The sequence below is a fragment of the Rutidosis leptorrhynchoides genome, chromosome 5 (assembly GCF_046630445.1).
Source record: "Rutidosis leptorrhynchoides isolate AG116_Rl617_1_P2 chromosome 5, CSIRO_AGI_Rlap_v1, whole genome shotgun sequence".
In the NCBI taxonomy this organism is placed as follows: domain Eukaryota; kingdom Viridiplantae; phylum Streptophyta; class Magnoliopsida; order Asterales; family Asteraceae; genus Rutidosis; species Rutidosis leptorrhynchoides.
The window spans coordinates 143,086,936-143,102,687 of record NC_092337.1 but is presented as its reverse complement, the minus strand read 5'-3'; the positions used below and the strand labels follow the sequence as shown (position 1 = coordinate 143,102,687).

Sequence of the window (15,752 nt, the reverse complement as noted above, 5' to 3'; positions counted from 1 at the left end):
ATTCAGCCTCGTATACCTTGGCCGGATGTGGGTCAGTACAATTCTGTCATAATTGCACTTGAGACACATATTGCGGGAGTTTATTTAGCTCTCTGACTTCTTTGGTGAGGTTTTCTATTTAGTCTGAGACAAATTTGATGGTTTTATTTTCGATAGGATCGGAGGCGGAAATTGGTGTTGCTGATGAAATGTGCTCTTCCGTGTTCTAATAGTGATGGTGCATAGTCATCTCCTCGATCAATCTCCAGGCCTTGTCAGCAGGCCTTGTCAGGAGTGAATTTCATGAAGTTACCTTGAGAAACTGCATCAAGAGTAGACTTGTTGTTCTGAATCAGACCATTGTAGAAGGTCAAAATTTGAACAGAGCTCTCAAGACGGTGGTTCGGGCTTCTTCGTAGCAAATGTTTGAATCTTTCCAATGAAGTGTAGAGTGATTCATCGTATTCTTGTTGAAAGTTTACGATATCATTCCTAAGTCTGAAGTGTTTTGATGGGGGGAAGTACTTGATTAAGAAGGTTGTTGCCATTTCCTCCCAAGAGGTGATAAAGTTGGGTTCTAACCCCTCGAACCAGGTTTTTGCGAGAAAAGTTGAGGAATAGAGGAACAGATACAGATGAACTATATCTTGTTCTACCCCGTTTTGCTTATATGAGTTAGATAAGGAGGGGAATATATCTAAGTGAGAGTTGGGATCACCAATTGGTAAGCCGTAGAACTGGTAATGGTTCTGAATGAGTTGTTTGATGCTATGCTTAAGCACAAAAGACGCTCCGTTAACCTCTGGATAGAGTATCGGTCCTCCTCGTCCTTCTAACGAGGGTTTGGTGATGTCAGCGAGAATGATGCGTGCGTCCATCATCGAACTATCGGCAGGTAAGTGTGGATCTCGTTGGATGGGTACAATGTATGATATCGGATAGAAGAAAGGATGTGTCGGAAGAATTCTTAGTAGTCTAAGTAAGTTAAACCATCCTAAAGGTTCACTAATAAGGAAGTCCATTTTAAAATTTTTAATACAATCTAAATTAAGCTAATATTTTCTAACCTAACTACGGTAAACTACTAACTTCTGACAAAGCTAATCTCATTCAAAAGGGTCTCTTAAAAACTAAATAATCTAAACAGGCTCCAAATCGTACTACCGCTCCCCGGCAGCGGCGCCAAAAATTAACTACTCCTTATGATATGCCCAAATCGGACGATTTATTTATGCGGTGTCGTTAGGTCGCAAAACGTCAATTCCGGATATCAACATAAGAAGTTGATTTTTTAATTTATATATTGCTGGGCCTAAATCTATTAGTCCTTCCTATGGGTTAGCAAGGGCAAATATGACCTAGGGTCGTTCCTTGAGCGATCGAATTTGAAACGGAGCTTATTAAGGTAATTTAGTAATTAAGATTGGGTTAGTACACAATTTAGTATCCCAAGACTAGTGGCCAGGCACACCTTGTGTGGAGAGGCAGGATCCTTTTGGTCCCAATAAATTGACGACTGTTTGGAAAATCCAACAACCAAGTCCAACCGGATTATTCTAGACACCACTTTATCCGGGATATCAAATTATGTAAAGGCAATAGTTGGGTTGATTTGATTTATAATTGTATTTAAAATACTAAAGCAATATAATTAAAATAAGCTAGCTAGCATGCAACAACTAAGGACAGAGAAGACATGGTTTACCATGATTTAAGATAACGTATTATATCGGGATGATTGCGAGACACTCATTGGATTGATAAATCTTGGTGTAAACACTAGATTCCTTATGTTGACATAAGTTTATGTAATAGATTAGTGGCGTACGGTTTTAATGATGTAATGTATTGTATTTACCTTTAATTACCATGGTAACTTTGTAAGTCATGTAACTTGGGAGGTTGTCATATATAAACAACCTCCCCACCATTTTGTAAACTAGTTATCATATTTACACCTACATTCTTATTTTGTTTCTCTCTAGTGTTCTTGCATAACTAATACCTCTAACCCACTAAATCACTAATAAAACAATCGACTTAGGCATCATTAGGGACTAACAATTGGTATCAGAGCGGGACTTGCTATCTTGCTTGTAGATCCAAGGATTGAAGCCTCTAGATTCATGTTTTGAAGTGTTTGGTGTTCTTCGATTTAGGTATCACGATAACTCTATTTTTGGTTACTGTTTTGCTTGATGTTGTTAAATTTTTCGGTCTTCTCTGCTTGAAATCTCATTAAAATGCTTAACTAGAACTGAAAATCACATGTTTTAACTCAGATTAACTTGTTCTTTAAAGATCTATGCATGAAAACTAGTATCAAGACTTAATCTATCGAGTTTATGGTCTTGTGTTGAAGTGATTTTAACATGTTTTTATCTCATAAAATCGATTTGTATGCTAAAATGGACTGAAACTCATGAGGATATCTGTTAAAATTGTGTTTAGTTCATGTGTTTAGTCCATGTTTCATGTATAATGCTGATATGCGTTAGACACACCTAATCTTATTGTAGTATAGTTACGAATTCGTTCACAGGGAGCAGCGTTTAAGATTTTAAGACTGATAATTATTCTGAAGATTTATGTTGTAAAATGGGGGTTTGAATAAACTAATAACGTGAAAATAAATAAAACGAATAACCAGATGGACGAAGCAATGTTTACTCAGATGATTCACTAATGACGTGGATTGTTCTTTCAATTAAAACCGATTAAATGTCTGATAAGTTATAATTCAATTATTCAAACTTGACTAACTCACATTAATCGCATTCAAAACAATCAAATCATACATGATAAAACTATTGTGATTCAATCTAGGTTAAACTCACATAAAACCTTAATTACACCGATCACTCGGAGCAACTACACGACTGTGCTATCAAATTACCAATTAATTACCATTCACACTCACATGTAAATGTCTAAATGTCTAAATCTTCTAAGAGTTGAAGCATAATCCGTTTATCACTAATAAACTCACATAAACTAGGTAACAAATTATGTAATTAAAGTAAAGTAACCAATTTGCACAATAATGGATCTTTTGGTTGAACATAATAATCATTAATCAATTAGATTCAGCTATTAAGATTTGATCCGGATTAAAATCACTTAAAATCCTAACTACAAAGATCACTCAATGTAATTATCACGATTATGATGCAAACCTACCATTCAATTACCGATTAAGTCCTTAATACAATCACTTGAAATCAAAGCCCTAATCGTCTAGATCACTAAATGTGTTGAAGTACACGTTATCTACCATCAATTATCTCACAATAACTAATTGATAACATATATAATTGAATTAAAGTAGAAAGCATGCATAACAATGGGTCTTTGACCAAACTTAAATAAACTAAATCAATCAAACATTAAATCTATGAGATAAAGAGCAATCCAACAATCAAAAGCTATTACATCTGAGCAAACACTAAGGGTTTTAGCCAAACATGATCATAAAATCAAACAAACAATGGAAACAATAAGAATCCATAGTTTTATCACTAAAAGAGATGAAATCTAGAGTACCAATGATGTTGTAATGATCCAATCTTCAATCCTAGATGAAAGCCCTTTAGATTTGGTGAAGAATGGCTTTTGAATGACCAAAATCGCCCAAGCCTAGCTCCCAAATCGTCAAAAACAAGTTATCCCCGTATGCAGCTCGAATTTTAGGTTTTATAAGTTTTTTCCCGTTTTTAGCAGATCCCTGATAGGGAAGTTGGGATCCCGATTAGGGAAGTAGAGATCCCGAATAGGGAAGTAGGGATCCCTGATGGTGATCCTTCTTTTTCAGCTTTTTGGCTTAGAGATCCCTTATAGGGATCTTTGGAGATCCCCATTAGGGAAGTATTTCTGATCAAAATCTCATAAAATCATGTAGATCCCCAATGGGGATGTGTTGAGTTCCCTGATGGTGATTGCTACTATTTTAGGCATTTTTTCTTTCGGCTCACCGGATCAGCTCAGATGACAAATACACTTCAAATCTTCAATAAATATCAGCTTTTTATCTTCAAATATCAACCGAAATAGATATAAACTAACCCGATAGTGCGTAGTAAAATATGTATAAATGGAGCACTATCAAAATCCCCCACAATTGAACCTTGCTTGTCCTCGAGCAAGTCTATCTTCAAATAATATCAACTAATGTAGAGATGAACATACTCGGACAAGTCTTCAAAAATTAGAAAATCAATACATACCGATATCAATCTTTAGAAGCAATAATTCCATACCGCGTAGTCTTCAATCATAGCAAGCATAAGATTCAAGTCTTCAACAAACCATCAAAATAACCATAATTTAAGCCTAAATCTACCCATCACTACCATTTCCCCAGTCAAAGTCAACTCCATCTTCTAAAAAGTCATCAATCATTAATCATCAAGTATACAATTTTTCACAAACTCGAACTTTTGACCTTCTTGACTTTGACCAATTATGTAGGATTCACGGGATAGCCATCAATTTACCAAAATTGACTCAAAACTAACAACAAGATATAAATCATAAGCTTCAATCACCATGAAAATCACAATGTAAACCCCCAAAATGAACAAGGCTATAAATATCACAAAAAATTACCGTTCACCAAGGAATCTGTCGTGCACAAAGTATATGCCTTCAAAAAGTATGCTTCTTTCATCAACCCGCTATGGCTATCCCTCTTTCACCTTCTTGCCCCCAAAACACCAATGATTCATCAATTCCATATAAAATCATCAATTCTAAAAATTGGGTTAAGGTGGGTGTGCCAAAGCGTAGCGGACTGGTTACCCCTATCTTTATGGTCAATCCGGGCACAGGATGATCGGCACTTATCAAGCTTTTTATCACAACTCTATGGTTTCTCTCATAGTAGAGTTAAAGCATTGACGGAGGTTCGTGGAATTAGTGCCCCACGTGGCTAATTAAGAGGCCCATCAATTCCATGATTTGGCTCAAAATCCGGTGTGCATACAAGCCTTTCCGATTATGGGACAGCCGCACAGGTAGTTGTACTTAAGCGACCTACCTTGGGTGTAAATTTTTCGGAGGGTCTATTGCACGAAACCTGAAAGACTTTACTTTCAAGCAATGGTCTTTTGAAACAACTTTACTTGTAAAAATTTACTTACAAGTTCGGAAGACTTTACTTCCTAAGAACAACATGGGAGGACTCGATTCCCCCGGAAGTGTTTAAACACTTGTTTAAAGTTTTATTTAAGGTCCTTGGACCCCACTTCCCACGCATCTTAGCTTTTATGCTAATTTTAAGAAAATGTAGGAAGAAGATACTACATTCCCATATTTTAAAGGTTACCATGGCTTTTGGCCATGGCGTGCGTTGTCTAAGCAAACTCTAGCACGAAGCCATTGCTCTTACATAAAAAGACAGCACGGTTAAAGCTCAAGGCTCCTCTTCCCACAGTACGATACATCGGTGTAATACATCGTGAAATGAAGTATTAACCAATGTCAGTATGAAATGATGTAGATTAGGAAGTCTTCTACACCAAGTAAGACGGGCATTTGGAAGACTTAACTTCCTTCATGGATGCACTTGAATCATCCTACAATTTTGGTTTTTAAAACCCTGGAAGACTTTGCTTCCTTATTACACACACACTCACGCCAAAGAATATGCAAAACACCAAAACCATTTAGGTACCTACACAATTTAACTCCCAACAGTGATAACATTTTCTTAATTACACAACTACACTTGGCTTTTAATGAGTCAAAAAAAATTTAAAATTTCCTCAAATTTTCAACAATTTAGTCAAAAATAAGACTCAAGCTAAGTGTATTACATCCGCGAAAATTTATATCTCTTCCCCCCACACTTAAGATCATGTAATGCCCTCATTTACATGAAATCGGATTAATAAAGTATAAATTGGAGAGGATAATAGAGTGAATGAGAAAAACATAACCGGATGCAGAGCAATATAATCACGAAATGGAGTGACAGACGGCTCTGCACTGACGGCCATTCCTCGATTGTCATCACATTGTAGTACCTGCAATGATTACGCAAGAACAAAACACAAAAAGAAAAATATTTTTTTGATTTTTCTGATTTTTTTTTCAAATTTTTAGGGTTTTTTAAGTTTTAAAACTCACGCAATATACAAATTTTACATGTGCAAGTTTATTAACGAGTCTTGCACTAGACTCCACCTTCCTCTCAACTGATGCCCGGATGTTGGGTACCCTCCTTCTTCAAACCATGGGAACCACCACTTTCAATACCATTACCGATCACACTTATCAACCAATCATCCGCGGCCCTTGACTCCCTAGTCAGTTCCCTCAACTTTTATTTCTCTTTTTCAGATAAATTAGAAACTAATGGGAGTCTTAACTGCTCATCTTTCTCATTCATCGCTTTCTTAACTCACCCGAATAACCTTCTCATAGACCTATCAACAACGCTATCATCGGGCGGTTTAACCTCGGGTTTTTCTTTAACAACTTCACCCCCACACTTAGGCTTTTTACTAGTTTCCGTTTTAACATTATTAGTTTCACTAGTCAACCCATTCACAGAATCAATGGGTATGGGTGGTGGTTTAACACTAAACTTTGTTTGAAAACTCAAAGTCTTACCTCTATCCCTCAAAATCAACTTACAAGTCCTCCAGTCAGTTAATGCACCTGCAGTTGCTAAAAATGGTCTACCTAAAACAATGGGTACAACCTTATCCTCCGACATATCAACAACCACAAAGTCTGCTGGGAACTCTAATTCACCTATTTTAATCACCAAATTTTCAGCAATCCCTATGGGTTTACTAATTGACTGGTTAATCAATCTAACTCTAGTGTTAGTCGACTTAAGTTCATCTAAACCTAAACGTTAATAAACAGATAATGGCATAAGATTGATACTCGCACCTGAATCAGTTAAACATCTAAAAATTTCAGAGTCATCAATCCTACAGGGCACTATGAATGGCCCGGGATCACCTAACTTTGGTGGCATATCACTCTTTTCCAAAATAGCAGCACATTCCGCTTCAAGAAATATGGAGGATGCCTGCTCATGCTCACCCTTCTTTGCCATTAAATCTTTCAAAAATTTCCCATAATTGGGCATACCTGCAAGAACATCAACCAAAGGTACATGCACACAAATATTTTCATTAGAATTAATAGACTTGCAAATAGTTTCCTTTGGTTGCTCGGATTGAATAGCTCTTGGATATGGAATAGGTGGCTTGTAAACTTTCAACTTAGGTGACGGTTTCACATCTTCTTCCACTTTAATCTCATCAACACGAAACTCAGGAGACTCGGTAGTCACAACACTATTCACCACAGACTCTTGATGATCCGAACTAGAAGAACGCCTCGTCATCAAACTCATTAAGTAATCACCATAAGCTGGAGTAATATCACTAACTCGAATCCAACCGTCTACACCATTATGAGTATAAGTAGGAATAACCTCATTGGAATCATAACCCTCATCACCAAAAATAGCATTAACATGCGAATAGGTAGGAACCTGAGGCTCTTTATTCTTCGCATCACTTCGGTTATTATTAGTCAAGATTGTTCGGGGTGGCCCATTGACATTCGGATTGGCTTGCGTATTTGAAGGGAGAGCACCCGGTGGTCTCTCCATGAGCGACTGAGCTATACGCCCCACATCCCATTCTAAATTCTGAATCGAGGCCTGTTGACTTCTCACTTGTTGTCTTGTTGATTCACTATATTGCCTCAAAGCAGTGATGCTTTCATCCGTCTTAATTATAAAACCCTGTAACAACTCCTCTAATGAAGGACCCTTATCCACATATGACTGATTTTAATTTCGATTAACGAACCACGGTGGTCCGTTTCTTTGATAACCCGAACTACCTCCTTGGTATCGATTATTGTATTGATTACCCAAGTAGTTCACCTGCTCTTCCATAGATGCCTGATTACAATCCTTTTTGAGATGTGGCCCTTGACATAACTCACAACCAACTTTCATAGCATGCATCTCTTTAGTCATCGATTCCATTTGTCTTTTAACAGTTGTTAGTTGTGCTCTAACCGATGCGAGCTCATCACTAGTTTCGGTACTAGCGACATGAGAAGAGCGAGAAACATCCATCTCTTGATGCCAATGATATGAGTGTGTAGCCATTTCGGAGATGATGTTGTAATATTCATCCGGAGTCTTTTTCATCAAAGAACCACCTGCAGCAATATCTATTTCTTTCCTCGTCAGCACATTAACACCTTTATAGAAGATCTGGACCTTATTGAAGTTGTTCAACCCGTGTTGAGGACAATTACGTAACATCTTACCAAACTGTGTCCATGCATCATAAAGTGTCTCATGTGGCTTCTGAGTGAAGTGATTAATGTCACTTTGCAATTGAGCAGCCTTAGAAGCTGGAAAAAAATGCAGTAGAAACTTATCTTCCATCGTAGTCCAACTATCAATATCACCTTCAGGCAATGATTCTAACCAGTCCTTGGCGTCATCTTTCAAAGACCAAGGAAAAACCCTCAAATAAATAATAGTATCTTCAACCTGAGCAATCTTGAACAAATTACAAATACTCTTAAAATTTCGAAGGTGATCGAATGCATCTTCTTTCGGTGTACCCCTGAACTGACATTAATGAGTTATCATATTAAGAATCTGCCCCTTGACCTCAAAATCTGTGTTGACTGCCGGTTGTCTAATGGCATGTCCATTACCAGCCCTCATGGTTTTCATTAAAGCTTCCATGGATTGACCTCGCGCTGGATCACCCATTGTATCTTCCTCCTTCTTAATATATTCAAAGTCCGGAATATAAAAAGGTAACTCTAAGAAACCTTCGGCGATTTCTTGCTCAACTTTAGCTTTACTGCGTGTATGATAAACTCTAGACGGTTCCAGAGTTATTAGTACCTAACCTGCGATCACACCACCACAAAACCAAAGTGAAAAACCTAAAATAAAAATAACAGAGAAGTAACTTTCGCGAAAACAAGTTTCCACGAAAGGATCGAATAACTAAAACCTTGTAAAATCCTAAGACACACCGCTCCCAGCGGCGCTAAAAATTTGATATGCGTTAGACACACCTAATCTTATTGTAGTATAGTTACGAATTCGTTCACAGGGAGCAGCGTTTAAGATTTTAAGACTGATAATTATTCTGAAGATTTATGTTGTAAAATGGGGGTTTGAATAAACTAATAACGTGAAAATAAATAAAACAAATAACCAGATGGACGAAGCAGTATTTACTCAGATGATTCACTAGTGACGTGGATTGTTCTTTCAATTAAAACCGATTAAATGTCTGATAAGTTATAATTCAATTATTCAAACTTGACTAACTCACATTAATCTCATTCAAAACAATCAAATCATACATGATAAAACTGTTGTGATTCAATCTAGGTTAAACTCACATAAACCCTTAATTACACCGATCACTCGGAGCAACTACACGACTGTGCTATCAAATTACCAATTAATTACCATTCACACTCACATGTAAATGTCTAAATGTCTAAATCTTCTAAGAGTTGAAGCATAATCCGGTTATCACTAATAAACTCACATAAACTAGGTAACAAATTATGTAATTAAAGTAAAGTAACCAATTTGCACAATAATGGATCTTTTGGTTGAACACAATAATCATTAATCAATTAGATTCAGCTATTAAGATTTGATCCGGATTAAAATCACTTAAAATCCTAACTACAAAGATCACTCAATGTAATTATCACGATTATGATGCAAACCTACCATTCAATTACCGATTAAGTCCTTAATACAATTGATAATGCCAAAAATGAACACATATTTTATAGCATTATTCCCCAAGAAAGACAAGATTTTAGTTGGTATTGTTCGATTTACAAGCAATATTCGTTTAAATATTAAAAAGAGAAGATAAAAGGCAAATTCGACAAATTGAAGACAAAAAGGTCCAAAGAGCTAAAAAGTACAAGATACAATTAAAAAGGTTCAAAATATTGATGAGGAACGTCTCAAAATGACAAGAGTACAAGTTACAAGACGCAAAGTACACGATATAAAATAATACGCGAAGACGTCCAAAAATCCGGAACCGGGACCTGAGCCTAGAAGAAACGCCCGACGCAACGGACCAAAAATATCTAGTCTACTATGCACAAGAATATAATATAATATATATATAATTATATATAATTATATATTATATTATATATTATTATTATATTACGTCGGCAAGAAGAAAACAAACCAATTTGGCTGGATCCAGGGTGGCCATGCGACTCGCATGGCCAGAGGCACAAATCCATGCGAGTCGCATGGAGTAAAAATGCTGGTCAGGTCCTATATAAAGCCAGTTTTCTGCCGAGTTTTAATCATCTTTTTCTTCCTCTTCATACGTAAAACTTATATATATATATATATATATAATTTATATTTTAATTTTAATTTTAATTCTAATAATAAGGGTATGTTAGCGAATGTTGTAAGGGTGTAAGTCGAAATTCTGTCCGTGTAACGCTACGCTATTAATTATCATTGTAAGTTATGTTCAACCTTTTTACATTAATGTCTCGTAGCTAAGTTATTATTATGCTTATTTAAAACGAAGTAATCATGATGTTGGGCTAATTACTAAAATTGGGTAATTGGGCTTTGTACCATAATTGGGGTTTGGACAAAAGAACGACACTTGTGGAAATTAGACTATGGGCTATTAATGGGCTTTATATTTGTTTAACTAAATGAAAGTTTGTTAATGTTAATATAAAGATTTACAATTGGGCGTCCCTATAAATTACCATATACACTCGATCGGACACGATGGGTGGGGTATTTATATGTACGAATAATCGTTCATTTAACCGGACACGGGAATGGATTAAAAGCCACTAGAATAATTAAAACAGGGGTGAAATTACATTCAAGGGTAATTGGTGTAATTGTTAACAAAGTAGTAAAACCTTGGTTTACACGCAGTCGATAACCTGGTGTATTCATTAAACAAAGTATTAAAACCTTGTTACAATTCGAATCCCCAATTAGTTGGAATATTTATCTTCGGGTATAATAATAATTTGACAAGGACACTTGCAATTTATATTTATGACTGATGGACTGTTATGGACAAAAACCAGACGGACATATTAAATAATCCAGGACAAAGGACAATTAACCCATGGGCATAAAACTAAAATCAACACGTCAAACATCATGATTACGGAAGTTTAAATAAGCATAATTCTTTTATTTCATATTTAATTTCCTTTATTTTATATTTAATTGCACTTCTAATTATCGCACTTTTATTTATTGTTGTTTAATCGCATTTTTAATTATCGTACTTTTTAATTATCGCAAGTTTATCGCACTTTTATTATTCGCAATTTCATTATTGTTATTTACTTTAAGCTTTAATTTAAGTCTTGTATTTATTTTATATTTTACATTAGGTTTTAACTGCGACTAAAGTCTTAAAATCGACAAACCGGTCATTAAACGGTAAAAACCCCCCTTTATAATAATAATATTACTTATATATATATTTGTATTTTTATAAAAGTAAACTAATATAGCGTTGAGCTTTGTTTAAAGATTTCCCTGTGGAACGAACCGGACTTACTAAAAACTACACTACTGTACGATTAGGTACACTGCCTATAAGTGTTGTAGCAAGGTTTAAGTATATCCATTCTATAAATAAATAAATATCTTGTGTAAAATTGTATCGTATTTAATAGTATTTTCTGCTAAAATTTAATAGTATTTTATACCCCTTAGCTTTAACATCAAGTATTTTTGGCGCCGCTGCCGGGGAACGCCGAAGCGAAATGCCATATTTTTAAATTTTAAGTTATAATTTGTTTTTGTAAAATTTATATTTTTGTTTAAAAAATAAAAAAAAAGTAAAAAAAAAAAAAAAAAAAAATCTTTTAAAATCGAAAAAAAAAAATATATATATATATTTTAAAGTGTATTTTAAGTTTTTCTTTATTATTTACAAAATATTAAAGTATTTGTATTTTATTTTAGTAATTTATTAAGTTTTTATTTAAATTATATATTTATATCTTATATTATATATAAAACAGAAATTAAAAATAAATATTAAATAAATTACGTGACCTGTCATTTGAACCAGACAAATTGAACCAGTTCAGGGTGGCCATGCGACTCGCATGACCCACCCCCTTATTCCATGCGACTCGCATGAAGGGGTTGACCAGGCCACATCCAAACCCTAATCACGCATTTATTACGGATATTATTAAATTATTATTATTAAAACCCTAAAACTATTATTATTATTATAATTAAAGTTTTTAATTTATTTAGTTATTTTTACTTTTGTTTAAGTTTTATTATTTATTTACTTAATACTATAATATAAAAAAATATAAAAATAATATTTTTATAAAATCTAATATTTTTATAACTTTTTATAACTTTTAATATTTTGTCCCTTTTTAATCGTTGTAGCGTAATATTTGTATCTTTTAGCTCATATTTAATTTTAAACTTAGTTTTTGCTATAGTTATTTTTACTCCTAGATTTTTAGGCTTTGCCGTAGAATTCCTTAAGTGCTTTTTCTTTAAACTAAGATTTAGGTGCTTTAGAATTTTGCGACGCCTTTTTAAGTTTTATTTTCTTTTTAAGTTATTTCCATTTGGGATTTAGTTTTTCCTGTAAGCTTTAATATTTTTAGACCTTTTTACTATGTACCAATTATCATTCCAATTAATAATATCAATTTGCGATTATAATTTTAAGTTAGTTGTAGTAATAAGGTTAGGTTAGTTAAGTATTTTTAAGTTTCTTTTATTTTTCCGTCACCTTTTATTTTTCAACCATTTTTTTTTTTTTTCGACCTTTTGCGACGAACTCTTTTTCTTTCTTATTTCTCGCCATTCTAGTTTTTAGGACTTAGAATTTTTTCTACTTCTTATCTAAATTTCTTAAAATTACGAAAATTTATTTTAAGTGGTTAAATTAATAGACATCAAAATTTTCTGGTTCGTAGTAATAGTTGGATTTGTACGTGGACCTGGTTATTGGAGCCAAACAGTCCTCAATTATATTGAGACCAAACGAATCCTGCCCCTCTGCTGCATCTTTTGGCTATTCGAAACGTGGGCAAAATCAGAAAAGTCTATTGATTGGATAACTTATTATAATTTTTCTTTCCTTTTAAAAACTAATAGGATATTCAGTGAATGCACCGAGCAAGACGTTCATCACCTTTTGTACGTTCACCACCTATAACTCGATCAAGACATCGTTTAACAAATATAACCGCCGTTGATTTTTCTTTAGAATCGTCATCCAGTCGACCAAGTACTTCAGTTCAAATTTCCGATAATCCATTTTTTGAACCCAACCTCACAATTGAGAATCCAGAGAATATTCAGGAACGGTTCATAGATCCTGAACCACTAAACTTTCCTCCGGAACCACCAATCATTCAAACAGAGATTGTTGAGGAACGAACCATTAAATCTGAAGCATCTAGTGATACCGATTCAACAAATTCAATTATGGAGAATCTGGAACCTTTAAGTATGGAAGACCGAATGAGAGCTAAACGCACTGGCCAAGGTCACGCAATTACTCATCCAGACATTAATGCGCCAGATTATGAAATCAAAGGACAAATTCTACACATGGTGACTAATCAATGCCAATTTAGTGGTGCGCCGAAGGAAGATCCAAATGAACATCTACGTACCTTTAATAGGATCTGCACACTATTTAAAATCCGAGAAGTGGAGGATGAACAGATATATCTCATGTTATTTCCCTGGACTTTAAAGGGAGAAGCCAAAGATTGGTTGGAATCGTTACCTGAAGGGGCGATCGATACATGGGACGTTTTAATTGACAAATTTCTTAAACAATTCTTTCCTGCATCTAAAGCCGTAAGACGTCAAGCAGAAATTGTTACGTTCACACAGAAGCCAAATGAAACTCTATATGAGGCGTGGACAAGATATGGAAAGTTGTTAAGAGGATGTCCGCAACATGGTTTAGACACCTGTCAAATAGTACAAATATTCTACCAAGGATGCGACATCACTACAAGGAAAGATATAGATATAGCAGCTGGTGGTTCTATTATGAAGAAAACCGAAACTGATGCTTACAAAATTATTGATAACACTGCTTCCCACTCACATGAGTGGCACCAAGAAAAAGATATCATTAGATCATCTAAAGCAGCTAGAGCCGATTCTAGCCATGACTTAGATTCCATTTCCGCAAAGATAGATGCTGTGGAGAGACGAATGGAAAAGATGACTAAGGATATTCACTCAATACGAATTAGTTGTGAGCAGTGTGGAGGACCACATTTGACAAAAGATTGTCTCAGTATTGAATTAACAATGGAACAAAGAGAGAATATTTCATACATAAACCAAAGGCCTGGAAATAATTATCAGAATAATTATCAACCGCCAAGACCGATTTACAATCAAAACCAGAATTATAACCGAAATATTCCATACAATAACCAACAAGGTCCTAGCAATCAACAAGTATCCAATAATACTTACAATCAGCAAAGACCAAATTTTCAAAACAAACCACCACAACAAACCGATGATAAAAAACCAAATTTAGAAGATATGATGACGAAGCTAGTTGAAACTCAAACGCAGTTTTTCACATCTCAAAAACAAACTAATGAACAAAATGCTCAAGCATTTAGAAATCAACAAGCTTCTATTCAAAATCTGGAACAAGAAGTAAGTAACCTAGCAAGATTAATAGGTGAAAGAAAACCGGGAAGTCTACCTAGTGATACAAATGCTAACCCACGAAATGAAACAGCTAAAACTATTACCACAAGAAGTGGTACAACACTTAAATCACCTGAAATACCTGTAACTTCTGATGAAACTATTCCTACTCCACAAGAACCACAACCTGATCAAGATAAGGAAAAAGAACCGGTAGTTGAAAAGGTTAATGAAGATAACACAGTTAAGGCTAAACCTTATGTTAAACCATATCAACCACCACTTCCTTACCCGAGTAAAATGAAGAAAGAAAAACTTGAAGCCGAGCAATCCAAATTCTTGGATATGTTTAAACAGATAAATGTAAATCTTCCTTTCATTGATGTGATTTCAGGAATGCCAAGATATGCTAAATTCTTGAAAGATCTAATCACGAATAGAAAGAAAATGGAAGAACTCTCGGCTGTTACTATGAATGCTAATTGTTCAGCAGTGCTGTTGAATAAGATACCAGAAAAATTATCTGATCCAGGAAGTTTCACAATTCCATGTTTTCTGGGTAGTCTTAGTTCAATAGAAGCATTGGCGGACTTAGGTGCTAGTATAAATCTAATGCCGTATTCATTATACGCTAAACTAGACCTTGGAGAATTGAAACCAACCAGAATAAGCATACAACTAGCCGATAGATCAATAAAATATCCTAGAGGGATAATGGAGAACATGCTAGTTAAAGTTGGTACTTTAGTATTTCCAGTAGACTTTGTTGTTCTGGACATGGAAGAAGATTCTCAAGTTCCTCTCATATTAGGAAGACCATTCTTAAACACGGCTAAAGCAATGATAGACGTGTTCGGTAAGAAACTGACCCTAAGTATAGAGGATGAGAGTGTTACCTTTTCAGTTGATAGAGCAATGCAACAACCGCAATCTGCAGATGATACATGTTATTATATTCAAACTATAGATGCACATGCAGAATTGTTAGAAGAATTTCCAGAATTACAAGGAACAGGAGAATGTTCTTTAGGAGAAGGTAATGAACCAATTG

General features: G+C 34.9%; 1 protein-coding gene across 1 annotated transcript; it reads right to left on the bottom strand.

Annotated features, from left to right (window-relative positions):
• Positions 1-5,608: 5,608 nt before the first annotated feature.
• Positions 5,609-8,743, bottom strand: LOC139849067 (uncharacterized). The gene is made up of 9 exons (XM_071838741.1): positions 8,639-8,743; positions 8,287-8,524; positions 7,892-7,977; positions 7,147-7,774; positions 6,925-7,083; positions 6,384-6,834; positions 6,106-6,199; positions 5,916-6,002; positions 5,609-5,650 (listed from the first exon to the last, which is right to left on the bottom strand). The coding sequence occupies exons 1-9, from the start codon at positions 8,741-8,743 to the stop codon at positions 5,609-5,611; spliced, it is 1,890 nt and encodes a 629-aa protein (XP_071694842.1).
• Between the last annotated feature and the right edge of the window lie 7,009 nt (positions 8,744-15,752).